Here is a 24163-nt window from a genome sequence, read left to right as displayed (position 1 = left end):
GGTTATGGACATAAATTATAGCGTAAATATTTACTTTAAAATCGGAGATTAAATTTTTTTTTTAGATGATTACACTTGGGACCTAAAACCTGCTTTGCAAATAATTTTGGTATTATACAGAAAAATTTTAATACCTGATATTTAAAAAAAATTGAAATTTTGGTTATGGATGTGCAAAAAAAAATTAATCTAATTAAAATTGAATTAATGCAAACTCTGACAATTATTTTTTCTTTTTTTTTGTTATAGTCTGGCAGATATTTTAGTACACTTTGATATAAAATAATAATTTATCATAAATGAAGTGTTTAACTTGTTTTATACAGTTATGTGTCAATTTACATGTTTTTTTGGTAAAATGCATAAATTTGATACTCTTAACTTCAAACCCGATAATGATATATAATATATATAAAAATTGATGTAAAATTATTTGTACCAGAAAGTATATAGTATGAGCTTCAAAATGACACCTCACTTGGGTAGGTGCAGTAAATATGAAAATTTGATGACAAGGTTGAACTTTCGGTGGAATTGCCCTGGTTCTTCTTTAATATAGGAAATTTGAGTTAGGGTCCCATGGGCTCCTGAGGCAGCTGCACTGTATCATCATCCCTGGGCATGGAGATGTTCTTAGAATCTTTTAGAAAGACTTAAAGTCAGGCTCTGGTGAAAAAAAAAATTTAATAGGCCTACATGTATGTTGTAGAACTAATTTTTTAGGAAAGGGTGTTTACACCCCCTTTTTCCTCCAGTTTTTAAATATTAAAAAATCTGTATAAATAAAACTATTCCCAAGTCAAACATCTTTTTTGTGATTGTGATTTTGTGTTTTGTGTCTTGAAAACTGGAGGAAAACAAATATTTAACTTGTTGTAGAACTGATTTTTTTTAAGACAAAAGGGTGGTTAAACCCCTTCTTACCCCAGTTTTTAAATATTCAAAGATCGGTATCTCACCAACTGTTCCTGAGTTTTTTGTCAAACACCACTTTTTGTGTCTTAGAAAAATTAGCTGGCTTTCAAAATGTGCACAGGACCTTAAATTGGAAAACAAAGACTGTAACATGCACCAAAGCTTCTCAACATCTTCATTCCATAATATCAGAATTGAAAATACATATTTTGTTTTGAAATTTCAGGAAATCAGGAAACTGGAAAGCTGCGGGAATATTTGAATGGTCCTCCATTGCAGATTGAAGTTCACGACCGAGATAGAACAATTAAGGAAGCCAAACTTAAGCCTACTTTATTTGGGGAGGACATGGAAGATGATAAAATAGGGAATGTAGGAATGGTAACAGGTACAAAATAATAAACAATATTAAGATATTAAATATATTAAGACATTTTAAATTTGCTTGTTTATGCACATAAGATGAACATGATTTAAAAATTAAAACAATTGTATGTGTTGCACGTATATTAAGATAACCTTCTGTTTTTTATCGTAATTTGTTACTTTAAGCCTCGTCTGATACGCGAGAACATATGTGGCAAAGACAAGCCAAAACCAGTCACTCGTCGCAAATCATGTCTCCAAGATAATGGCCAAAACATGCTGAAAGTCAAAATTTTTGAAATCTATATTATTGCACAACACTAAAATTTATATAATTATCTATACATCATAATATGCTGTTATTTTCCCCGTTTTCAATGTTAAAACAAAAATTTTTAACAATTTGGAGATGTTTTCTGTTTGAAAAATGCTCATCTTTGAAGGCTTATTTCTCAAATATTGTTCTTTAAACAGCTGTATGTTTAAACGCTTGTAACTTCATAGGGATATGTCGGATTTAAATGATTCTTTTACCATTTATAGCTCTCATTTACATCTTTAACCCTGTATTAATATACTAAAAATCAATTAACTTGTGCATTGAAATTATTGAATTAAAAAAATGTGTACACTGATTTTTAACCAACAAATTATAATAAAAATAATAAAACACTTCCAGTAACTGATGGATAGACATTTTTTTTAAACACTAATTTCTATGTTCAAGTTACTTTTATGTTACTTCAAAATAGGCAAGTTAATTTCAAAAAATATTTTTATGATTTTTTGATATTTAGCATGGAAAATTACATCTTTAATTCAAAGCTTCCAAGTCTCCCGGATTGCCCTGGAGTCTCCAGGAATTTTGGTTCATCTCGCGGTCTCCAGGAACTTCCACATTTTCTGCCGGAATTTCAATTTCACTTGTATTTCTCCAGGATTTTAACAGATTTTCACTATTATGGCTTATGCTAAGCTAAATTTTCCCATTCTTATGCATTAAATCTGGCAGACATAAGATTTATTGAGCATTCTAGGCAGCAATATGGTATTAACAGTGACCTAAACCTGCCCAAGCCTGTTTGTTTTTTTATTGAACAAGGCAATAAATTTGTACACGTGTGTCTTTCTACATGCGTTTTAGCTACTACACACCAGTGGCGTATCTAGAAGTCCTGGAATGGGGGCGAGAAGGTGAAGTGTGGGCTTGATGATCAGTTGAGGGGCGCTATTTCGCAAAATAAGGTGATTTTAGGTGGTTTTTAACTACTTGACCGTGATTTTTTGGGGGCAACTGGGCGCGCAAGTGCAACATACTGCTACATACTTCACAAGCCTCAACCTGTCCTGCACGACAAAATCTCCAGGAATTTGACTTTCACAACTAGCTTGGGACCCCTGTTAATTTATAGATAATCATGATCTACTTTTTCAGGTAAAAGAACACTTTATAATCCATTCAAAGAAAGGACACGGCCATGGGATCCGTACGGTGTGGCAAAATTTGATTTATCGCAGTTATTACTAGGTGAGAAAACCTTGTACATGACGTCACCTATCCACTGCTGCCCTATACCAGATGTCATCGGCAGGGGTGTCGACAGTAAACTGATCGGAGTGCCAAACGCTGTTGATGGGCCAAGTAAGTAGCGTATCCAATTCCAATAAACTATCAGGTTACTGAAATGAGCTGTTAGCAGTGACAGCGCCAGAATTTCCTGAATGGGTGGGAGTGCTAAGCTTCCCCCGACTTGTTCTAAATACTCCAACGGAGACTAGCTGGGTCTAGAGTCGAATAAGCATCTAAAAAAAACTGAAAAAGCGGGCCATTTTAAGTTGAACTGCGATATTTTGCATGTGTAATGCCTAAAATTTTGTGTGAAAAACAAATGAAATCTCACATTGTTTTTTTGGTCTAACGATTTATGTCCACAGGGAGATTAGCCTGTCCACTGGTGCCGTCGGCTGACTATTAAACCATGAGTCACTATAACAACTCCCTCTAATATCCTGAATGTTACTTGACTTGTTCCACAAGCTTAGCTATGAGGTCACATTTGTGTAATTAAGTGATACTTAACTCCATGCATGTGGATATCCTGATTTTTGTTGAGCTAATTACTTTACTAAACCACACATGAGGCCAGATAGTAATTGTTTGGTATTATCTACCTCCTTAGGGAATTGAATCTGATATCCTGAATTGTTTATCGTTGCTCCATAAAAATGATAAAATATGTATAAAATTTAAATATAATTTTAAAGCAGAAAATAAATGGTAATTTATTAATATTAATATAATATAATAAAATAAATTTATTTATTTGGCAAAAATGCACAATAAATTAGTATGTAATGTGAAGCACTTAGAAGCCTTGATAACATGAAGCACTATAAAACTTAATCATATTATTATAATTAATATAATTATATTATAATAATAATTAATGATAAATAATAATAATGATTATTTACGACTTATATTTGTAGTAGAATAACATTATAATAATATTAAAATATAATAACTAAAATGATGATAATAATATTTATGTAATTATAATGTATAGAAAGGTACTGTATTTTTCCACAAGTAAGGCAATCCACGTATATGACGACTTTTGAGTTTGAAAATATTTTTTTTTTGACAATTTTTGTAACTCGTCAGAATTCCAACTTTTGTGCTCTGTATGGTCTTGACACTGCATCTAGGTAGCTAAAAATGGCATCAAATGTAGGGCTAATCTTTCAAATACTACCATTTTATGGACTTTTAAACTTTTTTTTCCCTGCATTTAAAATTACAGGGGTCCCAATTTTCCTAAGTCGCGGGAGTCTGTCAGAAATGGTGACAGCAGCAGAAAAATAAAATTAAATATGTTAAGAAAGCTAATTTAGCCAGATCTCCCGGAAGGAATTTTTACCGACTTTTGACCCCTAAAATCGTGTTCATACAAACAGTAGCGTCATATCAGTAGTAAATTTGCATGGACGATCTGCACATACTACGAAAACAGTCGTTTGTGTTGTGCATATGAGATGGCCTCTGTTTTTTTTTTTATCGTAATTTGTTATGTTATTAATAATAATTCCTTTAATTTCAATCATAACATTGTAAACAATTTTTCATTGCTCACACCTGCAGAAGATGAACCAATGCCTGTAGGCCATTACCTTGGTGTGAACTCCCAGCTGAAAGTGCGGATCGAAATTGCTTACCCCCTCACCACTCTACAACAAGTCAAAGAAAAACCAGTCTTGCCAACTCCCGAAGAGGTAGGAAACTATGGAAGAAAAATAATCATTTGATATATTGTAATATTTTATTTTTATTTTATTTGACTTTAAACTGGACACAGCAAATTTCAGTGAGAGGACATATTTAACAATCACCTCTAAAACGATAACCATAAGGCAAAAAATTATAAAAAATATAAAAATCAAGGAAAAAGTTGTAAACGACAAACAAAATATGGCCAAATTATTTGTATGAGATTAGACTATATTATTTATAGTAACAATAATTCAATCTCTATTTAAATAAATTTTTACATATGATTTATAAAAATACATAACACTGGATTAAAATGTAAAATTATATAATACAAAATGTGTAGCATAGAATGAATGTTACACCAAAGGTCATGATTCGATGTTTCAACCTTTATGAGCCATCTTCAGGATTGCTGAAGGTGGCCCGATAAAGGTGAAAATGTTAAATCATATCCTCTCTCTCATATTTGGAGTAACATTTATTCTGTGTTATTTCAAAAAAATGTATAGCATTTGAAAAATACTATCAGAATCACCATCATCATTGGAGGGTGAGTTAGCACAGCTGTTGGGTTGGCACAGCTGTTAGGTTTACTTCGGTACGAGCAGTGGTGACGCTAATGGGGGGGGGGCACGGAAGGCATTTTCCCCCCATTGGACAGCCCTGAACCTTGTCATTTGACGCCATGATGAGGTCGGCAGACCGAAACTAATAATTTGCCTATCCAAAACATTTTTCTTGCCAATCAAAAAGATTGTAGTGTAAAAGCACAATTTTGGCCCATAACTATGCCATAAAAACTCTCCCCATGAACCATACCATTGAGGCTCTAGTCGGCCACTGGGTTCAGACCCAGCTGTCAGACATGTCGGACCCCTCATCGTCAAATTTCTCGAGCCACCACTGGGTACAAGACGAATCTATTTTTTGAGACCTGTCAATTCATCCTTGCTTGTGTTTTTGGGTGAGACACCGTGCCCTAACTACTTCGCCTTTCAGATGGGAGGTTAAGTCGCACGTGTATAGGAGCATGTGTGCAACAAAAAAAAAAAAACAAACTCAGTACACTTTTCGAAAGAGAGTAGGAGATTGACCTCTACTGACCACTGTAAGTGCTGCAGTGCAGCTTCCGCGGGTCCGCTAAATATCCTTGTTGATTTTCTAACCATATGCATATAGAGTGGAGTGATGACGTTTTGTCCTTCCCGACGAGTTTTCGTACAGAATACTCAGTACGTCCCTAACTACTTGCAAAAAAAATGTGCAAATAATTCAGGTGGGAATCAAACCTACAACCTCCAGATATCTATAGCCTGGTGCCATAACCACTAGACTACCGAGCATGAGCATGGAATCTGATATCCATGTAGCAGCGGGTGTTGCAAATGCTATTTCGATGTGGATTTGCATCAAGAAAATTTGAAAGTGATTCAAGTTGGAATTGAACACACAACCTCCCTCGAATAAACACCCTCTCAAAATACCTTCTCATCAATAAATGCCCCAGGGCATTAATTTGAATATATACGGTAATCTTTGGTTTAGTATTCATTACAATGACACAAAGTTATTCACTTGACATCATTTTGCTTTCAGTGTCCCTTCGCTAGGTTGGTTTATGTCTTCTGTTACAAGAACACATGTTTCCTACATAGTCTTGAAACGCTAATAACTGAAATTAACGCCAAGGCACTCGGCCTTGATAATATGCCAGACCATGTCATCAAAGCTGCTCTATCAACTTACAAGCTGTCATAGTAAGTTACTTATAAATATTTATATTTGTTTATAGGCCTTTCTGCTTAGTATTATTATAAGAGGAGTGAGTTGTAGAAGGTAAAGGTACTTACATTTCAATACCAGATTCATGGGCTCAAATCCCATAAAAAAAAGCCCTGTCCAGACTATCAAATTTTCTTCGACAAAAACATATGACATGCCTAAATATGGTCATGATGACATCACAACATGACCATATATAGGCACATCATGACTATATCAAGATGAAGGGCAAGTTTACCTTGATTAAATCAGCTGATTAGAATTATAGACTAGGTTAACCCTGGGATTGCCAGTACTAAAATCCCTAAATCCATCTACTCATTTCCACAGGATTTTCCAATGAGGTCACCTAGAAATAGGTTGTTTTAATTAATTAGCTTTCATTTTCATAACATAATTGTCACTCGGCTTTCTTTGGTATGCATTAGTGAACTACTGATAGGATGTCTATCTTGGCCTTGTATTGATTTTCTGCATGCAATCAGCATAGCACGCATACAAGTGTAGTGAATCGGGACTAGTACACCAGATAATAATAATAATAATAATAATAGTAAGATCTTTCTTTTACAATGGAAGCTCGTTCACCAAGGAGGTGTTCTTCCACGAGGCCGTATATGTACCTTTAACATATGGTATCAGATCATGAAATCAAACAAGAACTACTTACAAATACAAATAATGGATAAGGAAGAAACAAAGATACTACCAAAAAAATTGTACACTTAAAAAATTATGTTGAAATAGTGGTACTATTTTTTGTGGTCTCGATCAATATTGTTCCACAAGTCAGCACCACGATATGCCAAACTCTTTTTTTTATACTCTGTATTAGGTTTATCTATGTACAGGTTATTTGTAGATCTAGTATTATATGCTGATTGCCTTTGTGAGAATTTAATTCTTAAATAATTGGGAGTCAAGTCATTCATTATTTTGTACATCATTACTTTTTCATTGAAAGTAAGTCTATCTTCAAGGTTGGACCATTTAAGTCCTTCCAGTGCCTGCGTACTAGAATCATATTTTTGTTTATTTGTTCTTATTTTAGCTGCTCTGTTCTGTAATACTTGTAATTTACTACTTAATGTTTTGTTACATCTACCCCACACAACATTGCAGTAATCAAAGTAAGGGGCTACTATAGCATTGTACAACACTGATTGCATAGGGATTGGGAGCAAGTAGCTTGATTTCTTTAGGTAGAACAAGCCTGGAAGAACTTTGGTGCTAATATGATCTACATGTTTATTCCATTGTTTCATCAACTATTACACCTAAATGTTTACAATGAGTAACTCTTTGAAGACGGGTACCATTGATGTGAATATTTAAGTCAAAGTTTGATAACCGAGATAATTTTTGATGTGTACCAATAAACATTAATTCTGTCTAATATCTACATTCAAACTTAGTCAATACTGGATAACTCTTTTTCCGCATTTTCAAGGTCAAAATTGATTCTGTTAATAACTTCATTTACATCTTTTTAGGTATAATAGAGTGCAGTGTCATCTGCATACATACTCACTGTCACATGCTTAACAGTATTAGGTAAATCGTTATATAATAAATGGCAATGGCCCAGCTTATTTGGAGGATTATTTTATTCCCATCAGAAATACACACAGTATTAGTACACGAGCGAGTGAGGGGTCCGTAATTATTCCTAGACATAGAACTTCCATATTTAAAAGTACTTTTAAGATCACAGGGGCTACTGAATGGAACAAGCTTTCGGTTGTCACTCAGAAAACTTCCAGTATTTTACATTTTAAATGTATTGTTAAAAGTAATCTGTTAAATATAATTTTAAAAGAGTAATAATTTATATAAGACCATTTTATTTGAATTTTATCATGTTGAAGAAAATTATTTATTTGTTTTGCCAAGTGTTTTGTGTGAGGACCACAATGGAAATAAGTTTTAACTTAAATAAGTTTTAACTTTTTTGTTTTATCCACGGAATTCTTTTTTATCATGCTGTTATATTGTTTTGTATTGTATGAGTTCCAAATAAAATTAGTCAATCCATTTTATGTAGAAAGTTCATGATAACAATTTTGATTAACACCCATAGAAAAAACACTCGAGAATGCTACGGAAGCTATTTGAACACTAATTCTACAGTAATCTGGTCTAAAAACATCAACCCTTAATGTAACACTCGTGTTGAAATTATGAGTACGCATTACACAGTTGCATACATAATAACTAGCAAGCAACTGTGAACAACTTGGAGTCTCATGTTGTGAGGCGACATGAGAACTGTTCAATCAATAGCAACTAAAAATGGCCATTCGCTCCTGGTTGCTTTCAGTTGTCCACATCCTCTTATGCTGCGATCCAAAGCAACTGACAAGATGTCTAATGAACATGCAACAGTACACTAGTATGCTATGCGTGCTAAGGCCGCTGGAAATACATTACATCTTGTTAGCTACCCGCTCATGATTTTAGGCCCTGTATTAACAAAATTAATTTTTTTAAAAGAAAACACTGAGGTTAATAGTCAATAAGTACAGCTGATGATACTTTTGATTTAGTTTTGGTATATTTTCATAAAAATCCGACTCACCTAACTGTGAAATGCACTCAAACCATTGCATCATGTTTAATCGATCATAGAGTGTGTATAATAGTCCCAGAACGACATGCATCTGTATTTTAAATAGACAGGCAAACTTTGAAAAATGAAATTTGACAAAAATCTGTCAACAATTTTTTGAGAAGTGCTGACAAGAACCATGTAATGTATTTCCAGCGGCTTAACGTTGCATCCATTTATGGTAGTGTTGCATAGCAACTGGTCTTACTAGTTGCTTCATATGTAGTTACATGGTTACAAGTGAAAGTGAGTACTACCGACACGAGTTGAGTTGCAAGGGTGACTTAACTTTAGCTTCACACCATTTTACCAACCATTTAACTACGCTTCCAATCCTTTCATTGACAGTGATCAACAGACGAGCACTGAACTTGACATTGTTACAGGATTCCAGATATTAGATGGTGAACAGCATATATTCATCCTTGAAGGCTTACGCGATAAAGCAATTAAAACTCTATGGAACAATTTACCGAGGCAAAAAGCCAAAGGTAGGAAAGCTAATGAAATTAAAGCTATAGCTTCGTGGTTAAAGCCCCGGACACATACTGTATTGTACGATGGTCGTATGAACATCAGCCGACGAATCCATCTCCACTCTCTTTGTGAGTGTGTTACCATGTAACACTGTCTGTTAATTGTTGGTGGTGTTCTGAGTGGATCTTCTTTAAAAAAAGATCTGTTGCACACGCTTCTATGCTTTGCATTCTCCATGGAATTGCGTTGGCTGGCGTCCGTTTAAGCAGTGTGTGCTCCTGTAAAGATTTTCTTCATGCTTTTTTAACCTGGTGATATCATTGCTACATTATTAAAACTTTGATATCCTAATAACAAATTAAATGTGAAGTACACACTAAATGATTTACTTGCACGATGAAAACCATTTACACAATTTAAAAGTACAATTTATCTAATTTTTTGCACAATAAGCAATGAGAGGCAGTTTAGCGCAGCGATTTCCATTCAAGTTCTTGTTCTGAACCTCGTTGTCGAGAGTTCGAACCACACACTGATGAATCTTGGCTGGCCATGCTTAGTTACCCAGCTTGCACTGTTGACAGGTTGTGAAGTGGCTCACGCTGTTTCAGCCCTAGGTGCGAGCATTTCATGGCCTATAAACTAAATAAACATAAATATATAATAATGTGGCCGCCTCTCATCAATATTGATGGTAGCATCAGGCCTCACTTACCAAGACATACAAAAAAAAAAAAATGATTACAATATAACTCACAGTAAACTATTTATAGAATTTAGTGGATGTACTCACCGTGCTGTTCAAACTGAACTGACATAGATAAAAATGTTCTGTTATCAATATCCCAAGTGGCTCTGATTCCAAACGGATGTCTGCATTTCTGTTTTACTAAAATATTTTGGATCACTTCATTCGAAAAAAGACAAATAAAGAGGGCATATGATTCATCATTACTACTGTAATTTCTGAATCTGCATTTCACAATATTGACAGCTCAATTTTACAAGACGTTCTTGTAGATTTGTTTCACAGCACTAGCATTGTGTAATACTACATTTGAAAACTCTGCTTTGTAACATTTTGCTGAATGAATGGTGTTTCCTGTTGTACTCATCCAAAAAAATTATACTGTATATTTATATGCAGCTCCATTCCATTACAATTTCATTGGTTGCTGTGTTCTACAGTTTCTGCAGCTGCTGTATGCCATCATGACCCGTTCAATCCCATAACAGTTTCATTGGTGATTTGGCGACATACTGTAGCTAGGTTATGACTAGATTTATTGCCTGTCCCTTTGGTGTGAAACTGAAAATTAAGTGTCCCTGGTAGGGTCAAACACTTTATTTACATTTGCCTCTCTTTGCCCAGGAGTGTAAACTTGTACCTATAATCATGGTATAATTGATTCTGTGTCTAATCACCAAGCAAAAAGTGCCGTGAGCAGTTTTCTGGATATGTGCGCTATATAAATCCTATTAAGTAAATAATTATATTATAGGTAAACAAGAAATATTTCCTATAAAAAAAATGCTGCAACATATTTAATTTATGACTGGCTTGTATTTCCAAACTTAATAAATTAATGTATACTTGAGAATAACCTACAGTATATCATCTTCAATGCATTTCTTTTATGATACGACAAATGAGCATAAAAATATAGCCTACAGGTAGAATTGGTTTATGACTGGTATAACAATAGCCACAAAGTTATTTACATTTCGATCACAGGACTGAAATAATAAAAAATATACTAATAGTACTCCACATTGGAAATGTACAGTAGAAAGTGTGATATATGATTTGATGTAGGCGTATGCCTACCATATACATTTTCTTTATAGCTTGTGTTCTTACTATATTGTTGTTATGATTATTATTAATGATAATATTATTTTTTTAATAACTTATATTATTTATTTGTATTAAATTTTAAAAAATATGTTTTATTATTTTTATTATTCTGCCGACTGGGTTGGACGAGTTATAGATAAATTCCATCATATCCGATTTTAATGCTTTAGACGGCCTAGGCCCACCCCCCATACCCCAACTAGCTAGGCCTAATGCTCTCAGTTTCTGTGTGGCTATATTTTTCTTCAGATGGATGCATACAGTACGACGAAGAGCATATGTACGCTATCCTTCTTCAGCATACAGCACCATACCTTTCGAGACAATGTGACTGCGACTTAGTCTAGGCTTGCCCCAACTACTTGGCTATTAGTAGCTACCCAGGGAGGCCAAGCCTAGGTTGTGTTGTCAGTTTCTGTGGTTATTTTTTTATCCAATTGTCAATGCATACTTACGTACGATGATAGAGCAAAATAAACTGTTGTTTGCGATAACTTAATTACAATTTTTCCTGACGATTATATGATGCACTTTAGGCCTTCGATAGCCAAGGCTTTTCGACCAGAATTCTCATTATTTTCAATTTTCATAGCCATGCATGATCGCGTCAGCTTGAGTTGCGCATGCTTAATTGTTGAATAAAAAGTTTGACTTTTTCCATTTCTATTTCATACCCTCTTCGCAGACACTGATTCTTGAGACTTCTTTTTGAACTGCTTGACATCGTCACTTCTCAGTACTCCACAACTCACTTGCTGGCATTTCCAAGCGCATGCTCACTGTGTTTTTATACATCATGCTGTTACTATCCCATTTACCAGCAAACCCTTTAAAAGTGCATTCAGGCGGGTTGGTGAACCAGGTTTTGCCAGAATCTTATCTCAATAATTCAATTAAACATCAAAGAAGAATACCACCCCTACTTAAGAGTCATTATCACAGCAGGCATTGCTGTTTCTCAATAAATTACCAGTATAGTATTTAAAAACCAGGCTGGAAAATTTTAAAAACCTGTTGTTAAACAAAAATTGGCATTTTTATTACCTTAGCTATAATTTCAGATAAAAATCATAATAGATATGCTTTTGAATTTTAATAATCAATGACTTATGTTAGAAGTTACAACATGGTTTTTGATTTATTTGTGCTAGTCTTCTTATGAACTATTCACAACTAATGAGCTTCACTGTTAATCTTGTTACAAAATTCCCTGAAGCAGTAATTAATAGAGATAAGAAGAGATCGGCAAAACCTGGTTCAAAAATTGAAAATTTGGTAAATGGTGAAGTTTCCTCATGTATTATACAGACGTTCTTTAGTAACTGCGCTTGCGCATTCTTTAGTTTGGAATACCGCTACCTACAGTTTCTTAATGACCGTTTCGTCTTATCATAGCAGCCTAAAGGTGCAGCGCAAAAAATGGCTTCCCACATGTGATATTTGAAGAGTGGCCCTTGCAGACTTAGCAGCTAATTTAAAAAGTAATTAAAAGTATAAACTATGAGGTACAGTACATAAATATTAAACATGAAGTGAACAATACTTGTTAATTGTGTAGCGCTTTACCTTGCAGTTAGGAAGCCCTGTTAGCCACTCCACAAAAGTAAAAAATCCCCCCCCCACCCCTCTGAGTAGAGCTTGCACAGAACCAAACCCAAACAAAGTGTGAAAACTTAAGTATTACAAAGCAGTAACTTGAAGCAAAATGTTTGATTAAAAAATAAAAACAAAACAAACAATAGTAAAGAATTGTTGCTTATAAAATTATTATTAAAGGGCCTGCTGGCCAATTTTTTTTTAATTTTTTTTTTTAAGTTGGAAATGTTTTTAACTTTAAATATATTAGGTATGTTATGGAACTCACCCCCCCCCAACCCCACCACCACCTCCAATAGCCCAGGGCCCAGTGATTTGCACTGGCTACACTGTGAATAACTATGCTATTAGAGCGATTTTATTTCACAGAGCGATTGCTGGGCCATCATTTCTGGGTTTTTTTTCTCAGCATCTGATTAAATACATTACAAAAGCAAGGTCAATATTCACATTGCAAAAAAAAAAAAAATAAAAAATGAGTTCTGAACAATGCAAACATTTTTCATTGATCAAAACATTATCAAAAATAAAATAAACGAAAAATTGATTTAAAAAAATTTTTTGGATGCCAGGGTAACCTTAAGATAAGTGTCTGTTTGTAACGTAATCTGCAACTGTCTTGGCAAAGCCAAAGAAACGACAAACTCACTTTTCATCACAATGAAGGCAGAAATCATCAAAGGGGTATACAAATGTATACTGTTTGTTCCACAATTAAAGGCAAAGCTCTTTTCCAAGCCTCATTAGACTCTCTCTGGACATTTCCCAGTAATGGCCTGATGAAAAGCTTCTTCCTGGGCAAAGCTCTTTGCAGGGCACACTTGGTGTCACCTGTCATTTTAAATTTATTTATTAGTTTTAGATTTCAATCTCAATTTCAATCTGGTCATTTATATATACAGTAGCGCCTTTCTTGACAGATATGAAGCACTGCACCCTACATACTCAAGCACCTCACAACCCACAGGTAGTTATGATCAATGCCAACGCAAGCACAGAACATGTAAATAAATCAAAAGAAGCAGTGGAAGTTCGAAATCATAAATAAATAATGCAACAATAAATATAATAAAGAATAAAGACAGTTTATTAAAGAGGTGAGTCTTTAAGTTAGGCCTAAATACAGCCACAGATGGTGATTTCTGAGCTTTTTCTTACTGAACACACAATTACTGTCATCACAGCAATTGTCAGTGACATAGCTGTGCACTAAAATTTGCATAGAGTATAAAGCACTTTATTCTACTTGGTCAATATTTTCCAACACATCAATTTGATATTCAAGAAGTAACAACAAGCCATTCCAGATTTCCAACTGTACATGTTTATGTCGAATGTCAAATCACATTAACAAAGAAAGTACACAAAGTATGAAACATATGTGATGAGATTCTAATTTTTATGTACATATTTCCAATATTAATACTGTAGTTATTTAAGGTAACTCAATGTTCACAATATTTTACCATGGAGATCAACAGCAGTAACAATTTATCCTTAAATATTTGTGATTCAAAATTTTTCTGATTTTCTGACATTGTAGTATGCCTTGTACCTGTATGAATGTTTGTTTATGTGAGTTCACCTTTGATATAGTTATGTGTAGTTGAAACTACAGAAGTGTTTATTAATTACATAACTGCATTTTCACATTCTGTATGTATGTGCTTTCAGAGGATACAATATTTGAGGCTCTTTATAATTCTGACTTGATGTTCTCTGAGCGCATATATGCTGCCCTAGATGTTGACCTGTGTCGCATTAGACTCCACGAACCACTCAGCATCATTGTCCAACAACCGCTGCTCTACATCCGTGATATGGTACCACGCCTTTGCTTAGAGGCTATCATAAGGCTTGATAAGGTAGGTTTGATAGAGGGTGTTCTACTTCTCTTTATTGAACCTTTTATATACAAGTGAATTTAAACTCCTATTTAATTACAGTATAAATTTATTCTCTGTTTTTTTGTTGCTTTTTGCTTCTTACAATACAGCTTCTGACGTGTAGTAAGTTGAGACAATTAACAAAAAACAATCTCTTCCCATCCACAAAAATGGTTTTGTCTCTGAGTCGGGAGTTTGGAATCCCGTTGACCACAACTGACTTTGAGGGTGAGTTGAGAAATCGTATAATATTTAAATCAGTACAGTTTACTGTAGCCATACGCATCTTTAGAAAGTATTTTTTGAAATTGTAATCTTTGACAATACTTTTCTAGAAATTTCAGGTTATATATTTTCAAGGATTCACCTTGGCATCCAAATTTGATGATGGAAAAAGCTGTATAAGATTCAATTTTTTTTTAGTAGATATCTAATACAGTATTTCTGTCATAAAATCGGGGAAACAACCCCTAAAACATTTATATAATGCTCATTTGAAAGGATCAAGGATCATGTACTACATCAACAAATGGTCTGAGGGAGTGGAGTTGCTTTTTAGTTTTATCCTGCTACATTAACCCACAACTTCTTAGTCCAGTCAACCTGTGGATTTACCCAGAATTAATTTCAACAGAAATCATTTTTTTTGGAATAATTTCTGTTGCAATTAGTTCTGGGTTCATTTATATTAATCATAATTTTGTCACAGATTGGCTGGAATATCCGCAAGCCAAGCATCTTAACCACAAAGCTAAAGCAAAAAAAAAAAAATTTAATTTATACCCAGCCAACTTAATGATGTATGTCACGATTTTCAATTATTTTTCCACAGAATTAAAAGTCTCCAGTAAGAAAGTTGAAATGTTGGCTGATAGTGAGCGCTCACAAACCATGCCAGTTTTGAAAGATAAACGCAAAGAGTGGACACCAATGGACAATTATAATGACGAGTACTCAGAAATGCTGATGATGCGTGAACAAAATGGACAAATGCATAACTTCATCCAGGAAAACATTGTAAGTAAAGTTGTAGTCACTTAAACCTGACAAAAAAACTGTTGTATGCCCATATATAGTCATGATGTATGTCTATATATGGTCATGATGTGATGTCATCATGACCATATTTAGGCATGTCACATGTTTTTGTCACATAAGTTTTTGTAGTGTGGCCATGGCTTTGTGTATGAACCAACAGCCAGCAGATGATTCATTGGTGTGAGGTGGCATACTGTACCTAGCAGTATTCACATGGAGGCTGATTGCTGGGCAAGATCGTTAATTGGGAACCTCGATGATTATCTTTTCCAGTCAACCCAAAGTTATCATTAGTTTTAGCTTTGAAATCACGGAGGCACCTCGAGTATCCTATTATAATTACTTCTGTTTCCTGCTGCACAGCTATGTCAAGTTTTGTAATTTAATTTGCTTTTTGATGCATTGCGTCAAATTTTGAAAGTAAAAGAAAAAATGGCAACTCCCATTAAAACAATATGGTTGATGTTGTTAAGTGATTGGTTACTAAATTGGCTGCTTAGAAAATTTTAAGGGGCAGGGGCGGATCCGGAGATGTCTAAAAGCGAGGGCTGAAGGGGGTGGGAAGCAATCGAGAGACAAAACTACCCTAGGTTGTCCGAAAATGTTTGTTTTCTAGACACCTGGAAATAGGCTCTGAGACATTTTGGGCAATCAATAATTTCTTTTTCTTTCTTTCTTTTTTTTCTTTTTTTTAACTTTCTGAATGGGGGGGAGGGGGAGGGGGTGGCAAGGTCAGGTTGGCCACCTCCAAAAACCTATCCTGAGAGGGTAGCTAGAAGCAAGATTTTTTTTGCTTCTCAAAAAATGAGATGTTAAAATAAGCAGTGGCACCAAAGATGCCAAAGTTCAAGTGATCTCAATGTATTATTAATGGATTAATTTATTGTAACATCAAGGTGAAATTTTAGTGATGCGTTAAAGTGCTGTTAAGTAGAAGTTTCTGGGGTTTTTTTTAAAGAAAATTAATCATTATCTTACTATAATGTGCATCTTTATGAGGTGTACTTCACATGAACTGTATGTATGGAATTTTGACCAATCATATTAGAGAATTTTGATAGAAAATGTAGATTAAGAACGCAGAACAAATTCACTCAATCGTGACTAGTGCTTAGTGCATTTTACTTTTTATTTAAATCAATTTCGATGAGGTGACAAACGCAAAGGCTACTGCACTTTTACTTGGTCAGTCGTTTGGTATAGTGCAGTTCTGGTGTGAATTTGATGGTATATTGATGTTGTTCTCTTGAATTTTAAGGTTTAATTATTTTGTGGAATTTGTAAAATCTATATTTTTTATATTTATATGTAGATCCTCTCAAAATTCAATTTATTTTGCAATGAGTTTGATAATAAAACCAGAAATGAAGTGAAAAAGGAAATATTCTGATTCATTCATTCAAAAAGGTTCATTCAAAAAGTCCTTAATACACATAATTTGGTCATTTCAGGATTTTGTTGGTGAAGTAAGTTACATGAATGGTATAAATCGCGTGAAGCCTGAAACTGTTCAAGTGAGCCTACCGGATGGCATTGCCCATAATTACAGTACCCAGGCTTTGAACAGCACAGAGCAGGCTAAGGAAAGATTACGTCAACAGCTTGCTAAGGTAAACAGATCATTCATTATTTTAACAGAAATATCCTTGACTTGATCTTTCGCAAGATTAACAGATAATCAGTATGACGCTCTAGTTTATACTAATATAAAAACAGAAAAATTACATAATACTTTTACTTAATTAAATTAATTACTGTAATTTTTAATCTATATCCAGGTAGTAGTAGACTGGGTGTTTGCAAGGACGATAAAACATCTAAAATATATATTTTAAAAATTCTTCATAAGCTATAAAACACTTGCACAACCCATCATGAAGCCCATCCCAAAATGATCAGCATGGTTAAGCATCTGAGTGGAATCCATTGCGCCAAACCAAATACTGTATTACTATTCTTTTTTTTATTTTAATATTTATTTTGATTATTATTACATCAGCTTATTTTAAAATATATTAAAAATATTTTTTTTTTTATTATTTTTTTATTTTATTCAATTTCCAGGAGAAAGAAACAAAGAAAATATACAATAAGTACAATAGTTCCTGCGAGTGACCAAAAGTAAACAATTTAAAGAACTGCACACTTTCGATTGACTTCCCAACTAAAAGACTTACATTAAAAAAAAACAAAGAAATATCCTAAAATTCAATGCTATTGATAACCAGCTTTAGAGCTCTTCTAAACCCTCCAAAATATGTTATCACGAATATCACAAGGAATATGTTCCCAAATTCGTGGAAAGTTCACAAACAAGGAATGAATAATATTTATTTGCTGTATTCAATATATTATATTGAATACAGCAGTAGAAAATCCTTAAACTATATTTAGATGAATCCGTTATTTCACAAACTACAATTAATATGGATGTCAAGTTATAGAAATTCCCTTTTCTTTTTCTATAACAAAGAAACGTAAATTAAAAGTGATGTTAACAACCATAAAGAGAAAAAAACTAGAGGGCACTCGGAGAGTTCATACCTCCGCCTACTGTACATCATAATTCTCTTCAGTATAAATTTCCCCTGCATATTGTCTCCATAAAAAAAAAGACTTCTTGGGATTTGAACCCAGGGCTGGTAGTGTGGAAAACACTCTTCTAACCACTACACCAAACAGTTTTTACATATATCTCTTTGAATTAATGGTCATGTTTGTTTAAATTTTACCGGCAAGCAGTGATACAAGTTTTTTGATTGTTGTGTCCTTGACCTTTGACCCTAACCCTTCAAAATTCAGTCACTTCCAGATCTTTGGTAAAGAAACATTGTGGCCAAGTTTGACGAATTTCTGATAAAAACTATGGCCTGTATGCTGTTCACAACCAAGATGCCGACAAACAAATAAATATTAATAAACACTGGGCAAAAATATATCCTGCTGCTAATTTCGTTGGCAGAGGTAATGAGATCTTTGGTACAACATTGTGACCAAGTTTGTGATTAAAATTATGGGCTGTAGACCAATAAATAAAAAACTAGTTTTTTGTTGATTGTGACTTTGACCTTTCACCATGACCCTTCAAAATTGAATCAGCTCTAGATCTTAGGTAAAGGAACATTGTGGCCAAGTTTGATGAATTTCTAATAAAAACTGTGGGCTGTAGGTTGTTCACAACAAATATGCCAACAGACAAATTAATAACTAAATAAATAAACAGGCAAAAACATAACCTTCGTTGGCGGAGGTAATTAGTTTGAAAATGGGTTACAATTTTTTTTAAAATAAATGATATTGAATTTGAAATTTTCAGGAGCCAAATCATCGTTTCACGCACTGCCCAGACTATAACTCAGCTTCTGTCATTCCAATTAATGTTGATGCTTTTCATCAACAAGAAGCAGAAGAATCCAAGGCAAAGTTCCAAACCTCAAATGGATTTGTTTATCCTGGGGTAAAGAGTGCCCTTTTGAGTAATGAACATCCAAGGAAACCAGATGAAGCCAGGGTGGCTGAAAACATGGAGGTAATAAAAGTTGTCATTCAGTTATTTACAAAATTTTGTTATAATTACACTATAGATAAATGTTACAATCTCATGAATTAGTATTTGCACTAGTATAATTAAGAATAGACCTACCCCATAGTGAAGTTTTAATTCCTTGTTTCAGTATACAGTGTTTCTAAAGCCTCTATCAGACAGAGTTGTCACTGTTATGAAAATATTTTCAGCATTGCTTTTTGTGTGAATGATCCATCTCAGGCCTAGTATTACCATAATATTTCTGTTAAACTGCATTCTTGCATGAGTATCAAACAGGAGCAGTTTGCATTTCCGCAAAAGTACTCCTTACTTGCTCTAAATATACTGTAGATAATGACTTGCATAGAAATTCATGCAGACATGTTGTCAAGTTCAAACAAGTTTAACATTTTTTTCCCTTTTTCTTTAGCCCTGGAAAGAAAATATCCTCCATGCCAATATATTGAAGCCTACCCTCAATCGTGAGCGCTTTCCATGGTCTTGCAGAAACAACGACATTGATGTCTGGCGGAAGCCGCCTAAAGATTTTGGTACTAATTCACCGGCAACAATCCATCAAGCAGGTGACACACTAGACAAAGAAAAAAGGATGGCACAAGAATTGGAGAACATTACTTGGAGAAATCGTCTGGTTGTAGAGGATCCTCAAATGAAATTCCACCGTTGTGCTACAGAAACAGAATTAACCTACAAGGGACTTTTATCAAGTAATCAGATTGATAGGATGCATGGCCTTCTGAAAGACAAACCTCAGAAATTCTCTCTCTTAGGGTCCGGTGCCAGCGACATTCCTGCATTGTCAGTCGTGAACTACCCAAGTGTTGATACGTCAGCAAGAGACGCTGGATTGCCAATCCTGCCGGCCATTGTGGACGATGATAAATCAAAGTATTGCGGCGATATGCCAGGACCTTTTGAAAATCGTAGTTGGAATGTTGCAGCGAATAGAATCGCAATCCGAGACATGGAACACAAAAAATTTGAGGATCTTAAAGGGCAAGATTTTAAGTATGTTCTATGAATTTATTATTTGATTAACACACAAGTTACTAATTCAGTTTGTGTGATATTTGAATGATTGTTATTTTTTTTAGTTTCTATTGCATGCTCATGTCGCACAATTCAAATGCTCCCGAATATTGAGTGGAGTGAGTTAAATACTGTGGTGATTAACACGTTGACTGCCAGACCTTTTTTAAGGTTCCTTCACGTGTGCTAAATCAAGTTTACATGTACAAACATGCTTTTTCGAAATTTTATCTAGTCACATATTATCAAAATGATGTGTCTAATAAATTGGAGGGAAAATATTAGGGGACGACTAAACTCGTCGAAAGCACTTTTTATTGACTATGCCAAGTGCAAGCTATCTTGTCTGCTTTTTGCATGGGTTGGTATATGTTCAAAGGGCGCCCCCACTTGTGCCGCTCGATTGTACTACCGACAACATAACATAACAAACATACATACTGTATGTCATTTGTACATTATTGTCTAGGTGTATCTTCCCCGAACTACCAGCCATTGAGTCTGGTTCTACAATAATAATAATATGCAGAAATTTATAACGTGCCAATTCAAAAATCATTATCAAAGGTGCAGTGAACAATTAACCCAATTAAAGTGATTTTGTAAACAAAAAAGTTTTCAAATTAGTTTTAAATGAGTTTAAATTTGAAGATTTTCGAACAGAAAGAGGTAATAGATTCCAAAGATAAGGTGCCTGAACAGAAAAAGAGCGTTGTCCATATGTTTGTAGCTTTTTCCTTTTTGAAGGGCTTGAAGAAGAAATTTATCGGAAGAACGAAGTCTACGAGTTGGAGAGTATGGCATAAGAAAATGTAGCAAATATGATGGTTGTTTAAAAAAGAGTGTATAACGAAGAAGTTATAAGTGCTAGAATGTTACCTCAATTTTGACGAGTATACTAGTCCCCGGTACCCTCAGCAACACCCTGTGTTAATAACAGTTCCATGAGCATTCTAATACCGCCATATCACATGTAGTCCATGTTACACAAATCAAAAACTCCCGAATATTGAGTGGAGTGAGTTTAAATACAGTGGTTGCCTTCCCATTCCATCATGTCCTGGGTTTAATTCCTGTTACGTTAACAAAATTTTCTCACAACCTAAAGCAACTCCATTACCTAAGTCATATAATGAGACTCTGTGTGTGTGTATGTTTGTCTTCTATAGGGATTGCCACTTTGAAGAGTGATTAAGTTACTCTTTGGCACTATTCTTGGCTCTTGTGCCTAAGTTTTGAATAATAAATAAACAAATATTATAGTATCCTTCTGTAGGACATTAACATGAATTTTTCTGATTTGAATTTTTTTATAGGTTATACCATAAAGAACGAAGTGCGATCTACAAACCACCAATAAAGATGCTTTCTAGAGAAGATAGAGAGACTAATCTTTTCCGTACACTTCCACCAGAGGCTATGAGGACAAAAAATATACTTTTCGGGAATGAGTACTTTGGACAAACTCCAGCAGGTATCCGACCTGCCTCGACCAAAACCGAGTTCTATTACCCTAACCGTGAACAATTTTGGAAGACACCGTGTAAACGAGACCCTTCAAATAAGTCTGTGCTGAAAGGATAATGAAATTGCGTTCTAGAAAGAATTCTACAATAAATAATTCTATACATTTTAATGAAGGAAGTAAATGTATGAGAAATAAATAATATTTAAGAGTCCAGATAGTTTATGCACATTTATTCAGATTACAGTATTCATATTTCTATTGTATAAAAAGTGAATTGGGAGTTTTTGAGAATAAGATTATTTAATGCTTTTAGGAGAATAAAAACATACTCTTTACTATACAAACAACTTTCCATGAAATAGTATTCAACAAAATGGTATTATTGTTGTCATAATGTTGTATTCTTAATTAATGTGTATATATATTTATTCCCTTCCCTGCATATCATTTTTATCCTCCTCAAAACAGCTGGTTCAACAATTGTGGATGTATACATTCCATAAATGTCTGATGTAAAAAATAAGTGAAAGGTCATAAAGAGTTGATAGATGTGTTTGAAAATGCCACTATAATAACATTTGTGTATGTTAACCTTTGATGGTTCCCAACACCCCTGTAGAAAGTACACAGACAATGTGCAAGGTTTGTATGTTTCCCCATGGAGGAAATCATTAATGGTGTCCCCAAGGTAACCACTCCCAATTAATCCTACAAAGAACTACACAAAAGGTGGGTGGTTAAGATTCAAATGTTTCCCCATTGTGATTCCCTGTTTCCACACTATAATAATTGATGTATTTGTACAATATTTTTAATGATTTGTAGATTTCTGGAATTATAACATACATGCCATTACAAACCTGGTCAAAACAAATTTACATTTCAAAATATTATAACATATTTATTTTTAATGCATGCATCATCTGTTATTACTATAGGGGTCATTCCTTAATTTTATTACATTTTTAAAAAAATAATATGTAGATAAATGGATTGGAGGGTTTATTTATTCTTTTATTTATTTGTTTATTTAAAGCCAACAGCGAGAATTGCCACTTATGGGTAAGAAAAATGTAAAATGCAGTGTTAATAATGGTGAGTCATGTGTAGTACGCTTATTTGGTAGATGGTCTATTTTTATTTTATTACAGTTCGTATCAAATCCAAGACCACTCTTGGGACTTGAAATGTTGGGGTTCAGTCTCCAATTAGAGGCTTAGCTTCAGAGGTGGCGCTAGCAAGGGGGGGGGGGCGGAGGGCCAGAGCTCCCCCCCCCCCACCCAGTCGGGAAGAAAACCCACAATTCGTCGGGAAGAAAAACATTTATATGTGTTTTCTACATATTGGTAGACTCCATAATTGATTAAATAAGCCTTTAAAATCCCTAAATTGTCATATATTTTGGGGGCTTGGTCCCCTGGAACACTTAAGGTAGATTTTGAGCGACGTTCAACCACGCCCACATTGTTTTCGTCATGACATCTGCCCCCCCTCCCTCGGACCCCCCGTCGGGCAAATCCTGGCGCCACCACTGCTTAGCTTTGTGTTAAAAGATTGAAGATTGTTATTGGTTTTCTTCAAAAAAGAGGTCTCGAATTAGAGAGGTATCTAATTTGAAGGTGCAGTGTGCCATGGAGGAAGGAAATTTCTAAATTTCCTTCCTCCATGAGTGTGCACTGTTTTTCTCCCTAGATCATTGACTTGTACTATTCTATTATATACTGAGATGTCTTGTTTTGCATTATATTAAAGCAGTAGTTCACCTGCTGTTTTGCTTAAGGACCAGCAAAAAAGAATCTGCTCAAACAATTATAAAAATCCAAAAATAGTAATAATTTCATAGTGGGTGCTTAAGGAAGATTTTTAATATTTTTTTTTTATATGAAAGCTTTTTCTATGTCAATTGTCATCCATATTACTATGGTGCTTGCTTAACAGTGTTGTGATATTGTTGTACAATTTACCTTGAGATAAATCAAGTATTTGCGTGATCGAAATTGGGGGTTGGCGACCAAGGCACTAACAGGTTGTCATAAGTGTGTAATTTGTGCAAACGTCTTGTGATGTCAGATCATGAAAGAAACATCGGACTGAACGACGAACCATTTAAATCACGTTAGGATACTGGATTAGTCTTACGATAAAATATACGTCAAAGCATTTATTGAAATCTATGTGTTCCAGAAGTGTTGTGTGATACATAAAATGTAATTTAAATGCAATATGCCTTTAAATATATGCATCAGGAATTCCAATTGTTGGGTACATGTATAGTAAAACATTTAAATAATGAATAAATCTTTATAATTGATATAGTTTAAA

The 24163-nt window shown here is 34.3% G+C and overlaps 1 protein-coding gene across 1 annotated transcript; it reads left to right on the top strand.

Annotated features, from left to right (window-relative positions):
• Positions 1-1141: 1141 nt before the first annotated feature.
• Positions 1142-24163, top strand: LOC117102573 (the record flags this gene model as incomplete). Its single annotated transcript, XM_033242898.1, is given in 12 exon segments — positions 1142-1303; positions 2717-2923; positions 4424-4554; positions 6149-6309; positions 9291-9433; positions 14548-14738; positions 14870-14987; positions 15592-15776; positions 17249-17407; positions 19114-19326; positions 19754-20352; positions 21690-24163. Coding segments are annotated over 12 exon segments (2537 nt in total), but the record flags the coding sequence as incomplete, so codon positions are not given.

Source organism: Anneissia japonica, unplaced genomic scaffold (genome assembly GCF_011630105.1).
Source record: "Anneissia japonica isolate Jap-2015-1 unplaced genomic scaffold, ASM1163010v1 scaffold1489_len2284818_cov182, whole genome shotgun sequence".
Taxonomy (NCBI): Eukaryota; Metazoa; Echinodermata; class Crinoidea; order Comatulida; family Comatulidae; genus Anneissia; species Anneissia japonica.
The sequence above is the reverse complement of the archived record's forward strand: the minus strand, read 5'-3'. Positions and strand labels throughout refer to the sequence as shown.